This window comes from Hyla sarda, chromosome 10 (genome assembly GCF_029499605.1).
Source record: "Hyla sarda isolate aHylSar1 chromosome 10, aHylSar1.hap1, whole genome shotgun sequence".
Taxonomy (NCBI): Eukaryota; Metazoa; Chordata; class Amphibia; order Anura; family Hylidae; genus Hyla; species Hyla sarda.
This window is the reverse complement of record NC_079198.1, coordinates 104,863,133-104,877,916: the sequence shown is the minus strand read 5'-3', so window position 1 is coordinate 104,877,916 and position 14,784 is coordinate 104,863,133. Positions and strand designations below refer to the sequence as shown.

At 45.5% G+C, this 14,784-nt stretch overlaps 1 protein-coding gene across 1 annotated transcript in view; it reads left to right on the top strand.

Moving 5' to 3' along the window:
* LOC130294451 (ATPase family AAA domain-containing protein 3) overlaps positions 1–14,784 on the top strand; it is a 107,549-nt gene that overhangs the window by 44,036 nt on the left and 48,729 nt on the right. Inside the window, exon 8 of the mRNA XM_056544276.1 lies at positions 13,494–13,649. Within this exon, the coding sequence (XP_056400251.1) occupies positions 13,494–13,649 (156 nt within the window). The remainder of the gene's footprint in view (positions 1–13,493; positions 13,650–14,784) is intronic.

Genomic DNA, 14,784 nt, shown 5'->3' with positions numbered 1-14,784 from the left:
AATTGATATTTGGCCACTGGTGACAGATGGTGTTTCATGATGACATAAGTGATTGAGTTCTAGGTGTGTCTGCACAGTAAGGCTGCATTCACACCACGTTTTTGCAATACAGTTCCCGTATACGTTTTCAATGTGAAAACCGTACGGAACCGTATTGAAAACCGCATGCATTGACTCTCCATTGAAAACCATATGCCAACCGATGCATCCATTTTGCGTTTTGTCCATTTTCTTTCCCCTACCCAAAACTGTAGCCTACCACAGTTTTTGGTGCGGGTGAAACAGTGTTAAACCGTATAGTTTTTTTTATTTTTTCTCAACATGGGAGTCAATGGTAACCGTACAGAACCATATGTGCGTACGGTTCCATCCGGTTTGCACCATACGGTTTTTGACTTTGCACAGTTTTTTTTTTCTTGGATTTCAATCGAACAAGTGAAACTTTATTCATAAAGTAGTGAAAAGTTTACGTATACATTTTTCGGACATCATTTTTCAAACTGTATACGGGTTAAAATTTGTACACGTTTTGATACAGTTTAGTCCGGTTTTGAGGAATCAGTTTATCAAAAACCTGATACGGGAACTGTATTGGAAAAACGTGGTGTGTATGCACCCTAAGGCTGGGTTCACACCACGTTTTTGTAATACAGTTCCCGTATCAGGTTTTTGATAAACGGATTCCTCAAAACCTAAACTGTATCAAATGGAATTTTTATCCATATATGGTTGAAAACCGTATACGGTTTGAAAAAAATGTCTGGTTGCATTAGTTTTTAAGGGAAAAACTTATACGTTTTTAACTATTCACTCCATTATGAATAAAGTTTAACTTTTTTGATTGCACGTTTTTTTTCTTGGAATTTCAAATTCAAAAACTGTATGGTGCCAACCGAGTCATACCCACATACGGTTCTGTGCGGTTCCCATTGACTCATGTTTAAAAAAAAAATAATAATAAATTATACAATTTTATACGGTTTCTCGCCCGGACCAAAAACCGTGGTACGGTTTGGGGTACAAGAAAAAAAACGGTCAAAACGGACACAACCTGCTGCATCGTTTGGCATACGGTTTTCAATGGAGAGTCAATGCATACGGTTTTCAATACGGTTCCGTACCGTTTTCAAAGTGAAAATGTATATGGGAACTGTATTGCAAAAACGTGGTTTGAACCCAGCCGGGTTTCCCCACTGTGATTTCCTAGAACTAAGGGGGGGGGGGGGGCGCTCTGTTGCAGGGAGATCTGTTCAGTTGTAGCTTGTATGGCGGACATGAAGTTGTCAGGCAGCTTCATGGAAACTCAAGGCAGGAGAAGCTTGACTAACTTTGAAGAAATCAGACCATTGTTCCTGTTGCCCTCCATATTTTATTTCCTTAAGGGGGCAAAGGATTTAGCTTTTTGTAACTTTCACAGGTAGTATTATCAGAAAGGAATGTACCCTTAAAGGGGTACTCTGGCGAAAAACCATCTTATCCCCTATCCGATGGATGTCTGATCGCGGGGGTCCCGCCGCAGCACCCCGCTCATGTGTGCACGGAGCGAACTCTGCTCCGTGCCGGATGACTGGCGACTACAGCCACCAGGCCCCCTCCATTCATGTCTATGGGAGGAGATGTGATGGCTATGAAGTAGTTATCATGCCCCCTCCCATAGACATAAATGGAGGTGGCGTGATGTCACGAACACAGAAGCTGCAAGCTTCCTTGTTCCGGACGCCACTGCTTCTGGCCCAGAAATTCCTTTTTGGATAGGGGGTAAGATGTTTTCAGCGGAGTACCCCTTTATGGATTGGGGAGTCATTGACAGTTTTTATTAAATGCAGCAAAGTCTAGATGTGTTACTTTTCAGCCAGCCAGGCTCCAGTGTTCCGGCCGCTGCTGGACTGGAGATCACGGGGGTTCCCAGCGGCGGGAACCCCGCAATCAGACAACATATCACCTATAAAACATGTTTTTTGCCGGAGTACCCCTTTAAGTGAGACTTCCCATTTTTGTTTACACAAGCTTATCCATCCTACAAAGCACACTATTGACCAATGGCCTCCTCATGTGTTTCCTTTGCTCCTCCATGGATCATTCCTTGCTCTTATAGCTGCCAACCAGCAGTCAAACGTAGTATCCTTTAGTAAATATTCAGACGCTATGTTATGGACTTATACATGTTTTCATAGTACGTTGTCAGTATCACACCCCAGATGGGATGGGATAGGACTACTGGGCCATGGCTGATGGGGAGGACGGCTTTACCTGCGCTCGTCCATCACCGCTCTTGGGGAAGCCAGGGGCCGGGCCATGGCCCTGACTTATTGTTTTCAACACAGGGTGCCTCCCAGCATGCCCTGATAGCCAATAGATGTCAGGGCAAGCTGGGAGTTGTAGTGGTGAAACAGCTGGAGGCACCCTGTGTAGATGAACTAAGGACGGAAGTCGGCCCCCCCCCCCCAGCAGGCATCAGTGACGTGATGCCTGCTGGGGAAGTCTGCCTGATAGTGAGCACGCTACCAGGCAGACAAAAAGCATTTTTAATGTAAAAATAAATAAAATTAAAAGCAGGGAGGGGGTTAGGGATAGATGGACAATAGGCAGGGACAGAAAAAAAAAGATGGTGGGAGCTACACTGAATTGCGGAAGGTAGAAGTGATTCTCACGCCTACTGGTAGGTGGTGTAGTTTTGTGCCTAAAGTACCTTTGCGCACAAAATAGCGACTTTTGACAAAAGTTGCAAATGGTAAATACGTGACCACTGCATGGTCAAAAAGAAAAACTTCCACGGGTAGGCAAAAAGAGTGAAACTGTCTATATCAAGAGTCGCATAAAGGTCGCTAAGTATGCTGCTTAACTGCGCCTAAACATAGACACAAAAAAAAAAAATGCTCTAAAAGCAATGATAAATCTCCCCCCAAGTGTTTGAAATCCAATAGGCCTGATCCTTCTTTTCCCTCAACTTCATCTGTTCGGGGGAGAGTCCAAAGGCTCTCATACGCGTTAGACAGTCAGCTAGTGTGTGTGACTCCCAGAGGTCTCCTGTGTGTGAAGACACCTCCTATAGACAAGGAATGGTAACACACGACCATCACAATATTCATTAATTTCCAGGAGGAGCAACAGAAAAGCATCAAACAGAAGAATTGCAAGAAAAGATGCTTGAGAATTGTTGTTTTATGGGGGAACACCTCTTGTATTGTCTTGTATATTCGAGTCACTCCTCCTTATCCTCTTGGATTACATGTTGTCTGCTCTCACAGGTGTTTCAGCTGGAAATGCGGGGCATAATAGTAGGTGTAGGTGACATTTATTAAAATTACATCAGAGGGTCATCCAAAAAGTTTCCACACTTCAAAATTCCCATTGTATATAGTGAAGGTGGGAGGAGTGGTAGTCGGTCGTGTCTTAGCCTGTCATGTGACAAGCCGACTATGTAGAAAAATGATGTACCGTATTTTTCGCCCTATAGGACGCACCGGCGTATAAGACGCACCCTATTTTTAGGTGCAAAATCTAAAAAATTTAAGATTTTGAACCCAATAGTGGTCTTCAACCTGCGGACCTCCAGATGTTGCAAAACTACAACTCCCAGCATGCCCGGACAGCCGTTGGCTGTCCGGGCATGCTAGGAGTTGTAGTTTTGTAACATCTGGAGGTCCGCAGATTGAAGGCCACTGCATAGGAGGTAGTACTCACGTGTCCCCGCCGCTCCGGACCCGTCACCGCTGCCCTGGATGTCGCTCCATCGTTGTCGCCGTGTCCCCGTCGCTCCGGAACGTGTCTGCTGCCGGCCGGGTATCCTCGCTCTCCGTCGCCGTCGTTACGTACGCCAACGCACGTACGCGACGACGTGATGACGAGGAAGGAGAGCGCCAACCATACAGGGGATCCCTGAACGGAGAAGACACCGAGGAGGCAGGTAAGGTCCCTCCCGGTGTCCTGTAAGCACTAAGCCGGCTATTCAGTCGGGCTGTTCGGGACCGCCGCGGTGAAATCACGGTGGTCCCGAACAGCCCGACTGAACAGCCGGGTAAGTGTCACTTTTCCTTCAGACGCGGCGGTCAGCTTTGATCGCCGCGTCTGAAGGGTTAATACAGGGCATCACCGTGATCGGTGATGTCTGGCATTAGCCAAAGGTCCCGGCCATTGATGGCCGCAGGGACCGCCGCGATAGGGGAGTATTCGCCGTATAAGACGCACCGACTTTTTTGTGGAAGAAAAAGTGCGTCTTATACGGCGAAAAATACGGTAGTTAGTTTTGAACTAAACCGTTTAAATAAAGTGTGTAAACTTTTTGAATGTCCCTGGTATAAGGCTGGTACACTGATGTTTTTCTTTGCAAAAATCTGCCACCTTTTCCCTAAGGGTACATTCACACGTATTTTCGGCAGCAAATTTTATCATTGACTTAAAGGGGTACTTTTTTCTTTATTCTGTGACTGTTCGAGGACCCTTGGAAGCTGAGATTGTGGGTGCTTGTGGTCTTCTGTGTATTGCTGACAAATTCATATGGCTTCTCTCTATAAGATAAATGGGTATACAAGACTTAAAGGGGTACTCTGGTGGAAAACATTATTATTATTATTATTTTTTTTAAATCAACAGGTGCCAGAAAGTTAAACAGATTTGTAAATTACTTCTATTAAAAAATCTTTATCCTTCCAGTATTTCTTAGCAGCTGTATGCTACAGAGGAATTTCTTTTTATTTACAATTTTTTTTGTCTTGTCCACAGTGCTCTCTGCTGATACCTCTGTCCATGTCAGGAACTGTCCAGATCAGTATACGTTTGCTATGGGGATTTTCTCCGGCTCTGGACAGTTCCTGATACAGGCATCAGGTGTCAGCAGAGAGCACTGTGGACAAGACAAAAAAGAAATTCAAAAAGCAAAGAATTTCCTCTGTAGCGTACAGCTGCTAATAAGTACTGGAAGGATAAAGATTTTTTAATAGAAGTAATTTACCAATCTGTTTAACTTTCTGGCACCAGTTCATTTAACAAAAATAAATAAATAAATAAAAAATTTCCATCGGAATACCACTTTAACAGCTTTCCATGTACAATAACCACTAGTGCAGAGCAGCCCGCAGAAGGGGGTCCCAAGCTGGGTGGGCTTCTCTATGGTGTCTGCCCCCTTAATAGGGCATATGAACCGGTTTTGGCCCCATGAAGTTTACATCCTATGTACAATCTGTAATAGGCTTTAGGCTTGTGTGACCTATGAACTCCGTAGCCGAGGAGGGGGGTGTAATGTTGCTGAAGTGATCACCGATACGCACGGGTAGCAAAGGTTCTGCCATAATCAATACGTCGCCCTTATAAATATTCTGTGGCGGACAGCCTGTCCTCTGTTACCATGGTGACACAGGGACTATATTGTCATTTCTTTCACATATTTATATGATGCAGACACCTAAGCAGATCTTTATTCAAATTTAGGTTTTTCTTTTTTCTCAAAAAACAGATGGATTGTTCACGTCGTACATCAGTTTTCCAAATTTAATTAATGACTTTACATCTTCTGTATTATAATCCCTATTGTTAGACTCCCTGGGGGAGATTCATCAAAACCTGTGCAGAGGAAGAGAGGTGCAGTTGCCCATAGCAACCAATCAGATTGCTTCTTTCATTTTCCACAGGCCTCTAAAGAGGCCTGTGGAAAATGAAAGAAGCGATCTGATTGGTTGCTATGGGCAACTGCACCACTGTTCCTCTGCACAGGTTTTGATAAATCTCCCCACCTGAGAGTACAGGGGCGAAATCCCCAGCGGTGTATGGGGAAATGGACACAAAGGGATAGGGCACATTGAGTCATTTCAGGCTGAATTCAGTGATTTTAGGCTGATTCCGCCTCAAAATCAGGGTGCATTCCTCCTGCAATAAGCCTCCTATTGGGTTCAATGGGCTTTCCATGACTCTGTTCACACAGTCATTTCTGCAAGCATATCTCCTAAGGCAGATCCGAATCCTTTCAGAATAATTGACATGTCACTTCTTAAGGCAAAATCCCGAAGAAAAATCCCATAAAGTCAATGGGACATTATATTTCTCGCTCAAATAAGTGACAATTCCTCCTGATTCCTGCTTCATTTTAGTATGGAGGAGAATAAAAGATTTCCGCCCCCAAAATTTCAGCAAGGTAATTTTCCTCAGCGCGCACCCGAAATACCCAAACTGGCCCTATCTGGTCATATGCAGAAGTGTGGGCTCACCCAATTGTAGTACAGTACAGAGCTGCATTTACCATTTTTCTGCCTTCAGAGCTAAAATCTCCAAGATTCTCACTGCAAGATTAGTCTATAGATTATACCCCCCGAACCTGCGGCTCTCCAGCTGTTGCAAAACTACAACTCTCATCATGCTTGGTCACTCTGTGGCTGTTCTAGCGCAATGCTGCATTCACCATTCTGCTGGCTTCAGAGCTGCTGGTGGTTGTAGTTTTGCAACAGCTGGAAGCACCCCCTAGATCAGTGGTTCTCGCCCCTTTTTTGCCTGAGTTTCCCTTGACAGCCCATTCCCAAAACATTGTTCCCCCATATTAGAGACATTTTGTAATGATTATAGTAGAATTCATAAGCTTTACTTTCCTCTATAACAGGCCCCCTGATCCCCTCCCTATCTTCCCAGTCCCCCGATTTACAGGTGACGTCTTCTCTTACCGGAGTTATTCACTTTTTTTTTCTCTGGCCCAGACCGTCATTAAGATTTCTCCCATACAAGATGTCTCCACAGAACCAGCCAAACATTTTAGGCTCCTTTCTGCAGTACAATACCCACCTATTTACAAACTCCCCATGTTTATTGTCACACACAGTAATTGTACCCGCGTTGCGTCCCCATAAAGTTGTTAGGCCCCCTCTGTGCCCCCAAATATAGCTGTAGGCCCCCAAACTGCCCCCATATTTAGTTGTAGGGCACCATACTGTCCCGCTTTGTTGCTCCACTGCTCCTCTGGTCTGGGGACCTATTGTTATGGCTCATAGCAGTAGGTCCCCGGTCTGCAGGGGCAGCGGAGTTGATGGTAGTTACTGCCTACAGAAGCCCTGTGCCTGTACTTGTACCCCAGGTTGAGAACCACTGCTCTAGATCAACATTCCAAATCATGTGGCTCTCCAGCTGTTGCAAAACTATAACTCTCAGCATGCCCTGACAGTCTGCAGCTCTTATGACACAGTCCTGCATTCACTATTCTGCTGGCTTTAGAGCTAATCTCTCTTAGAGATTCTCTTTTCAAGTATTTAAGCCAAAGGCTGTCCGGGCATGCTGGGCATTGTAGTTTTGCAACAGCCTGAGGCGTCCTGGTTGTGAAACGCTGCTCTAGATCAGCATTCCAAAACCTGCTGCTCTCAGCTGTTGCAAAACGACAACTCTCAGCATGCTTTAACAGCTCGTGACGGTTTAGGTACAGAGCTGCGTTTACCATTCTGCTGGCCTCAGAGCTGAAATCTCCTATATTTTCTTTGCAAGCTTAAAGCAGTGTTTCAGATTCTGTAAGGGAATGCTGAAATTTGTAGCTCTGCACCAGCTGGAGAGCCACAGGTAGGAGAACTACTAGGTTGTTCTTTGGAGTTGTGGAGGACCCCTTTTAAAGGGGTACTCCGGAGGAAAGCAATTTTATTTAAAATCAACTGGTGTCAGAAAGTTAGATTTGTAAATTACTTCTATTTAGAAATCTTAATCCTTCCAGTACTTATCAGCTGCTGTATGCTCCACAGGAAGTTCTTTTCTTTTTGAACCACAGTGCTCTCTGATGACACCTCTGTCCATGTCAGGAACTGTCCAGAGCAAGAGAGGTTTGCTATGGGGATTTGCTCCTGCTCTGGACAGTTCCTGACAAGAACAGAGGTGTCAGCAGAGAGCACTGAGGTCAGACTGGAAAGAACCACACAACTTCATATGAAGCACACAGCAGCTGATAAGTAATGGAAGGATTAAGATTTTTATTTTGAAGTACTGTAATTTACAAATTTCCTTTTAACTTTCTGGGACCAGTTGATTTGAATAAACTGAATTGTATTCCGCTGGAGTACACCTTAATGTGGCATGCTCTTTGTGAAGATAAGGGGGCAGTAAGAATGGCTCATTTATTAATAAGGCTGCGTTCACATCACGATTTCTCCCTCCGACTTGAGTACACGATTTTATAACTTAAAATCGTATAGAAAGTCGGATCCATTCACCTCCATAAAAAAAAAAATCTGATCCATTACACACATCTGATTTGATCCGCATCCGATTTCACACGATTTTTGTTCAGGTCTGAAATCGTGGTCAAACCCGAACAAAAATCGTGTTAAATGGGATGCGGATCAAATCGGATGTGTGTAATGGATCAGATTTTTTTTATGGAGGTCAATGGATCCGACTTTCTTACTGCCCCCTTATCTTCACAAAGAGCATGCCACATTAAGGTGTACTCCAGCGGAATACAATTCCGTTTTTTCAAATCAACTGGTCCCAGAAAGTTAAAAGGAAATTTGTAAATTACAGTACTTCAAAATAAAAATCTTAATCCTTCCAGTACTTATCAGCTGCTGTGTGCTTCATATGAAGTTGTGTGGTTCTTTCCAGTCTGACCACAGTGCTCTCTGCTGACACCTCTGTCCATGTCAGGAACTGTCCAGAGCAGGAGCAAATCCCCATAGCAAACCTCTCCTGCTCTGGACAGTTCCTGACATGGACAGAGGTGTCAGCAGAGAGCACTGTGGTCAGACAGAAAAGGAATTCAAAAAGAAAAGAACTTCCTGTGGAGCATACAGCAGCTGATAAGTACTGGAAGGATTAAGATTTCTAAATAGAAGTAATTTACAAATCGGTTTAACTTTCTGACACCAGTTGATATTTAAATAAAATTGATCCGATTTTTTTTATTTTTTTTTATGGAGGTCAACGGATCCTACTTTATATACGACTTTATACGATTAAGTGATAAAATCGTGTACTCAAGTCGAATGGGGAAATCGGGATGTGAACGCAGCCCAACATTGGACTCCGGTAGACATGAGCGAACTTACAATAAATTTGATTCGTCACAAACTTCTCGGCTCGGCAGTTGATGACTTATCCTGCATAAATTAGTTCAGATTTCAGGTGCTCCGGTGGGTTGGAAAAGGTGGATACATTCCTAGGAAAGAGTCTCCTAGGACTGTATCCACCTTTTCCAGCCCACGGGAGCACCTGAAAGTTGAACTAATTTATGCAGGATAAGTCATCAACTGCCGAGCTGAGAAGTTCGTGACGAATCGAATTTACTGTAAGTTCGCTCATCTCTAGACTCCGGCCCCACACTTCTGTGGCACCCACGTCCACCATTGCTGACCCATGTGAATTCCAGCTGCCTGCACATCTCCTGTCACCCAGGTTTCCTCTGCCGGCTGTGTCCTCCCGTCATGCCAGCGGCTGCTGATTTACTCCGCTCCCCGGGGAACCTTGTGGCTTATCTGCTCTGCATCCGTTCTGTTGGCTGCGGTGACACGTCCCTAATAGGAGCTGTCACTTTTCCCCGGGTGTCTGATTTTTCCTGGTGAGTGCAGGATGATTGCCACTTGCCAAGCCGGGATGGCGAGCTTCTGTCATAGGGAAAGTGGCCCATTTATCTTCTGTCTCTGCGGAATAATATATAGTCATAATCTAAATGTAATCTCTGAACAATGGCTTGTTTCCTGCTGCCCATGCTGTGTGATCTTCCTGGAGGCGTGCAGGAATCTGCTCTCTCCATTCTGCCTTGGCACCTTTCCTTGGCATCGAAGTTGGTACACCTGACATGACATCGCCCGGGCAGCCACAGTATACACCCACTATAAATCATAGAACTGTATGTATATTCTAATTTAAAGAGGCTCTCCTAATGTCAGTTTTTTAGTACCTGCATTCCCATTAAATAATAATACAGTAGCATTGCTTTTTAGAACCATAGGTTGGATGTTCCTCCGTTGTTCCTCTTGGAAATGTATAAATAAATTGGCAACTGTTAGCAGTACCCGTCCCTATGGGGGTATATCCCTACACACTCTTGACACGTTCCAGTCAGTGCTGACCATGCCTCATAGACAAAGGGAAAGACAACACCCAGTTGCCAACTTATTTATACATTTCTAGGAGGAAGACCAGAGGAATACAGAACATTGGGTTCTAAGAAAAGATGCTACAGCATTATTTCTTGGGGAATGCATCCATGAACAGTACTGTAGTATACTTTAGGGCATGATGGGAGTTGTAGTTTTTCAACAGCTGGAGGCACCCTGGTTGGGAAACACTACTTTAGGGTGCATTCACACACACGGGATCTGCAACTGCAGATTTTACAAGGCAATTCATATGTACAGGAATGCTCGGACCTGACACCTATAATGTGGTGGTGCACCATCTTGCTGGAAAAACTCAGGGAATGTGCCAGGTCCGAGCATTCCTAGATGAACAGTTTCCTGGAAAGTGGATTGGTCGTCGTGGGCCAGTTGAATGGCCCCCAAGGTCTCCCGATCTGACCCCCTTAGACTTTTATCTTTGGGGTCATCTGAAGGCAATTGTCTATGCTGTGAAGATACGAGATGTGCAGCACCTGAAACTACGGATACTGGAAGCCTGTGCTAGCATTTCTCCTGCGGTGTATATAGTAGTATATAGCAGTGTATACGGATACTGGAAGCCTGTGCTAGCATTTCTCCTGCGGTGTATATAGTAGTATATAGCAGTGTATACGGATACTGGAAGCCTGTGCTAGCATTTCTCCTGCGGTGTATATAGTATTATATAGCAGTGTATACAGATACTGGAAGCCTGTGCTAGCATTTCTCCTGCGGTGTATATAGTAGTATATAGCAGTGTATATGGATACTGGAAGCCTGTGCTAGCATTTCTCCTGCGGTGTATATAGTAGTGTATACGGATACTGGAAGCCTGTGCTAGCATTTCTCCTGCGGTGTATATAGCAGTGTATACGGATACTGGAAGCCTGTGCTAGCATTTCTCTTGCGGTGTATATAGTAGTATATAGCAGTGTATACGGATACTGGAAGCCTGTGCTAGCATTTCTCCTGCGGTGTATATAGTATTATATAGCAGTGTATACAGATACTGGAAGCCTGTGCTAGCATTTCTCCTGCGGTGTATATAGTAGTATATAACAGTGTATACGGATACTGGAAGCCTGTGCTAGCATTTCTCCTGCGGTGTATATAGCAGTGTATACGGATGCTGGAAGCCTGTGCTAGCATTTCTCCTGCGGTGTATATAGTAGTATATGGCAGTGTATACGGATACTGGAAGCCTGTGCTAGCATTTCTCCTGCGGTGTATATAGTAGTATATAGCAGTGTATACGGATACTGGAAGCCTGTGCTAGCATTTCTCCTGCGGTGTATATAGTAGTATATAGCAGTGTATACGGATACTGGAAGCCTGTGCTAGCATTTCTCCTGCGGTGTATATAGTAGTATATAGCAGTGTATACGGATACTGGAAGCCTGTGCTAGCATTTCTCCTGAGGTGTATATAGCAGTATATAGAGAAGAGGGTTGCATTGACAATCCAACACAATGGGCAGCACATTGAACACATATTTTATAAGTGGTCAGATCATGAAAGAATAAAGTTACGCTAAAACCAAGCACATCATTGCTTTTCTTGTGAAATTCCCAATAAGTTTGATGTGTCACATGACCCTCTTCCTATTGAAAAAACAAAAGTTGGATTCAAAATGGCCGACTTCAAAATGGCTGCCATGGTCACCACCCATCTTGAAAAGTTTCCGCCCTCACATATACTAATGGGCCACAAACAGGAAGTTAATATCAGGAACCATTCCCATTTTATTAAGGTGTATCCATATAAATGGCCCACCCTGTAGATTTATAGTGTCTGGGTTTATGAAAAGTCAGGTGACCGTTGATTTTTGTTGTCATAGCAGCCATTGGTGGTTTTCACCCTGTGGAGCACCAGAGGGGACAACTTTGGGTGCAGTTCATTTCCATATCATTTATTTAGGGTCTTCTATCCTTACGAGTGATTTAGTTATAAATACTCCTGATATTCCAGAACATGTTCCCCCATGTCATCCAGAGCACGTCCCTTAAAGGAGTAGTCCAGTGGTGACCCAGTGGTGAACAACTTATACCCTATCCTAAGGATAGGGGATAAGTTTAAGATCGCAGGGGTCCAACCACTGGGGCCCCCTGCGATCTCCTGTACGGAGCCTCGACAGCCTGCGCGAAGGGGGAGTGTCGACCTCCGCACGAAGCAGCGGCGGACACGCCCCCTCAATACAACTCTATGGCAGAGCCGAAGCGCTGCCTTCGGCAATCTCCGGCTCTGCCATAGAGATGTATTGAGGGGGCGTGTCGGCTGCCGCTTCATGCGGGAGTCTACACCCGCTATCTGGCCGGAGAGCCTGGCCCCCGTACAGAGAGATCGCAGGGGGCCCCAGCGGTCGGACCCCCCCCCCCCACGATCTCAAACTTATCCCCTATCCTTAGGATAGGGGATAAGTTTTTCACCACTGGACTACCCCTTTAAAGATAGTAACTGCTAAAGCAGCCATGGTGTAGGAGACCTGTACAAAAAAAGCGGAGTTTTTAAATGGGTACTCCACTGCCCCAGCGTTCAGAACATTTTGTTCCGAACGCTGGGTGCGGGCTGCCGCCCGCACCCAGCATTCGGAGCAAAATGTTTTGAACGCTGGGGCAGTGGAGTACCGCTTTAATCTTAGTCTATGCCGTTAATTCTTAGCATAATCCAGTGGTCAGCCATCTTGTGCTGTCCTTACACCTCAGCATTGGGACAGTGCAGCGATGAGGCTCTTCTGCAGTCATGGTCAGAGGTGCGGACCCCTGATCAGGTAGAGATCAGAATAAATCCTTGGATCACCATATTATCCGAACAAAGTTGCTGGGTGTAATGGACCTAAGGCTGCATTCACACTACGATTTGAACTACGGTTCCCGTATACGGCTGGGAGAAGGGTGGGCGGGGCATAATCGCGGCGCCCGCACTCAGCCGTATTCGGGAACCGTAGTTAATGTATGTCTATGAGCCGACCGGAGTGAACCGCAGCCTCCGGTCGGCTGCTTTTTCGGCCGTTTGCAGTTTCCCGACCGCAGGCATAAACGTGGGCGACCACGTTTTTGCCTGCGGTCGGTAAACCGCATATGGCCGAAAAAGCAGCTGACCGGAGGCTGCGGTTCACTCCGGTCGGCTCATAGACATGCATTAACTATGGTTCCCGAATACGGCTGAGTGCGGGCGCCGCAATTAAGCCCCGCCCACCCCTCCTCCCAGCCGTATACGGGAACCGTAGTTCAAATCGTAGTGTGAACCCAGCCTAATACACCCTGCAACTGGCAGAACTACATGAATCCATACATTTACCCCTATTCTCCAGTTGAGTATGGGTAGATCCGCAGATGGTATCTGACCTCAGGCTTTGCTTTTTTTTTGTGTGTTTGTGAATTGTGCCATGAAATGTACGTATCTGGATTATACCTGAGCCGTCTGATGTCCTCCCTCCTGCAGGCAGCCGGGTTGACGATACTCGCTGTAGGTGTTTACTCTGCCAAGAACGCCACTGGTGTAGCCGGCCGGTACATCGAAGCACGCCTGGGAAAGCCTTCGTTGGTTAGAGACACATCCCGTATAACAGTATTGGAGGCGGCCAAGCATCCAGTGAAGGTAAGGGTGCACATCATTAGGGCACATTCACACTATGGAATGTCCAAGCGGAATGCTGCTTGGAAATTCCGATGCAGCGGCCCTTCCGTTTTCAGTGTTTCAGTGGGATTCGGTTGCATCATGCCCACTGAAGAATTTCCATGGTGGAATTTTTACGCAAAAATTCCGGGCTCTGCTGAAATAAAAAACATGTTTATCCTTTCACCGGTATACTGTGTAGACTTGCATTGTTGCCAGTGGGAACAGTGCCTTACCGCATGTCATAGTGCCCACTGCATGGGGAAATTCCTTAGTGTAAATTGGCCCTTAGTATACCCATTGTGTAATAAGCAGCAGCTCTTGTGCTAAAGGACCTTAGTTGATTGGTTGCTCCAGGGAACATAGCCAGCCATGTCTCCCTAGTGCAGTGGTCTCCACACTGTGGACCTCCAGCTGTTGCAAAACTACAACTACCAGCATGCCCGGAAAGCCAAATCACTATCTGGACATGATGGGTGTTGTGGTTTGGCAGCATCTGGAAGTCCACAGTTTGGAGACCATTTAGAGCATGTGTTCTTGAGGAGTTTTTGGAGCTTGATCCTTGCCTCTTAGGCTAGGTCCAGACTACAGATTTTCTGCCTGCAATTCCATTTTGAAAGTTCAGGCAGAAATTCTGCTTGCTAAAATGTACCAGCCTAGTAAATGGGTTTTCTGTCCACAAATTTTGTGATTGGAAAATCCGCTTTAAAATATTCGCCTGAAGATTGGCGTTGCTCATTCTTCAGGCGGATATCCTCTCGGAAGACATTGCAGTCTATTGGGGACTGCAATGTTCGCGCTGTCCTAGCGCCGAGTGATAAAGTCTGTGCTGGCCGCACTCGGAATCTCCGGGTGGAAATTTTCAGTCTGGAGATTCCGCAGTCTGTACCTAGCCTTATAGCTGTGATGACACAACCTCTTAATTACTAAGTCACTATGTAATCATTCAGTTATAGGATATCAAAAATAAAGGGTTTGCTTTTTTCCCTTTGTTTCTTTTCAGAAACAGCGCCGCCAGTGTCTTTGGTCTGTGTCTAGTATTGCAGCTCAGGCCCATTAAGTTGAATGGCAGGCTAAAAACATGTAGCTTACACCAGAGCAATAATGTGCCCTTATG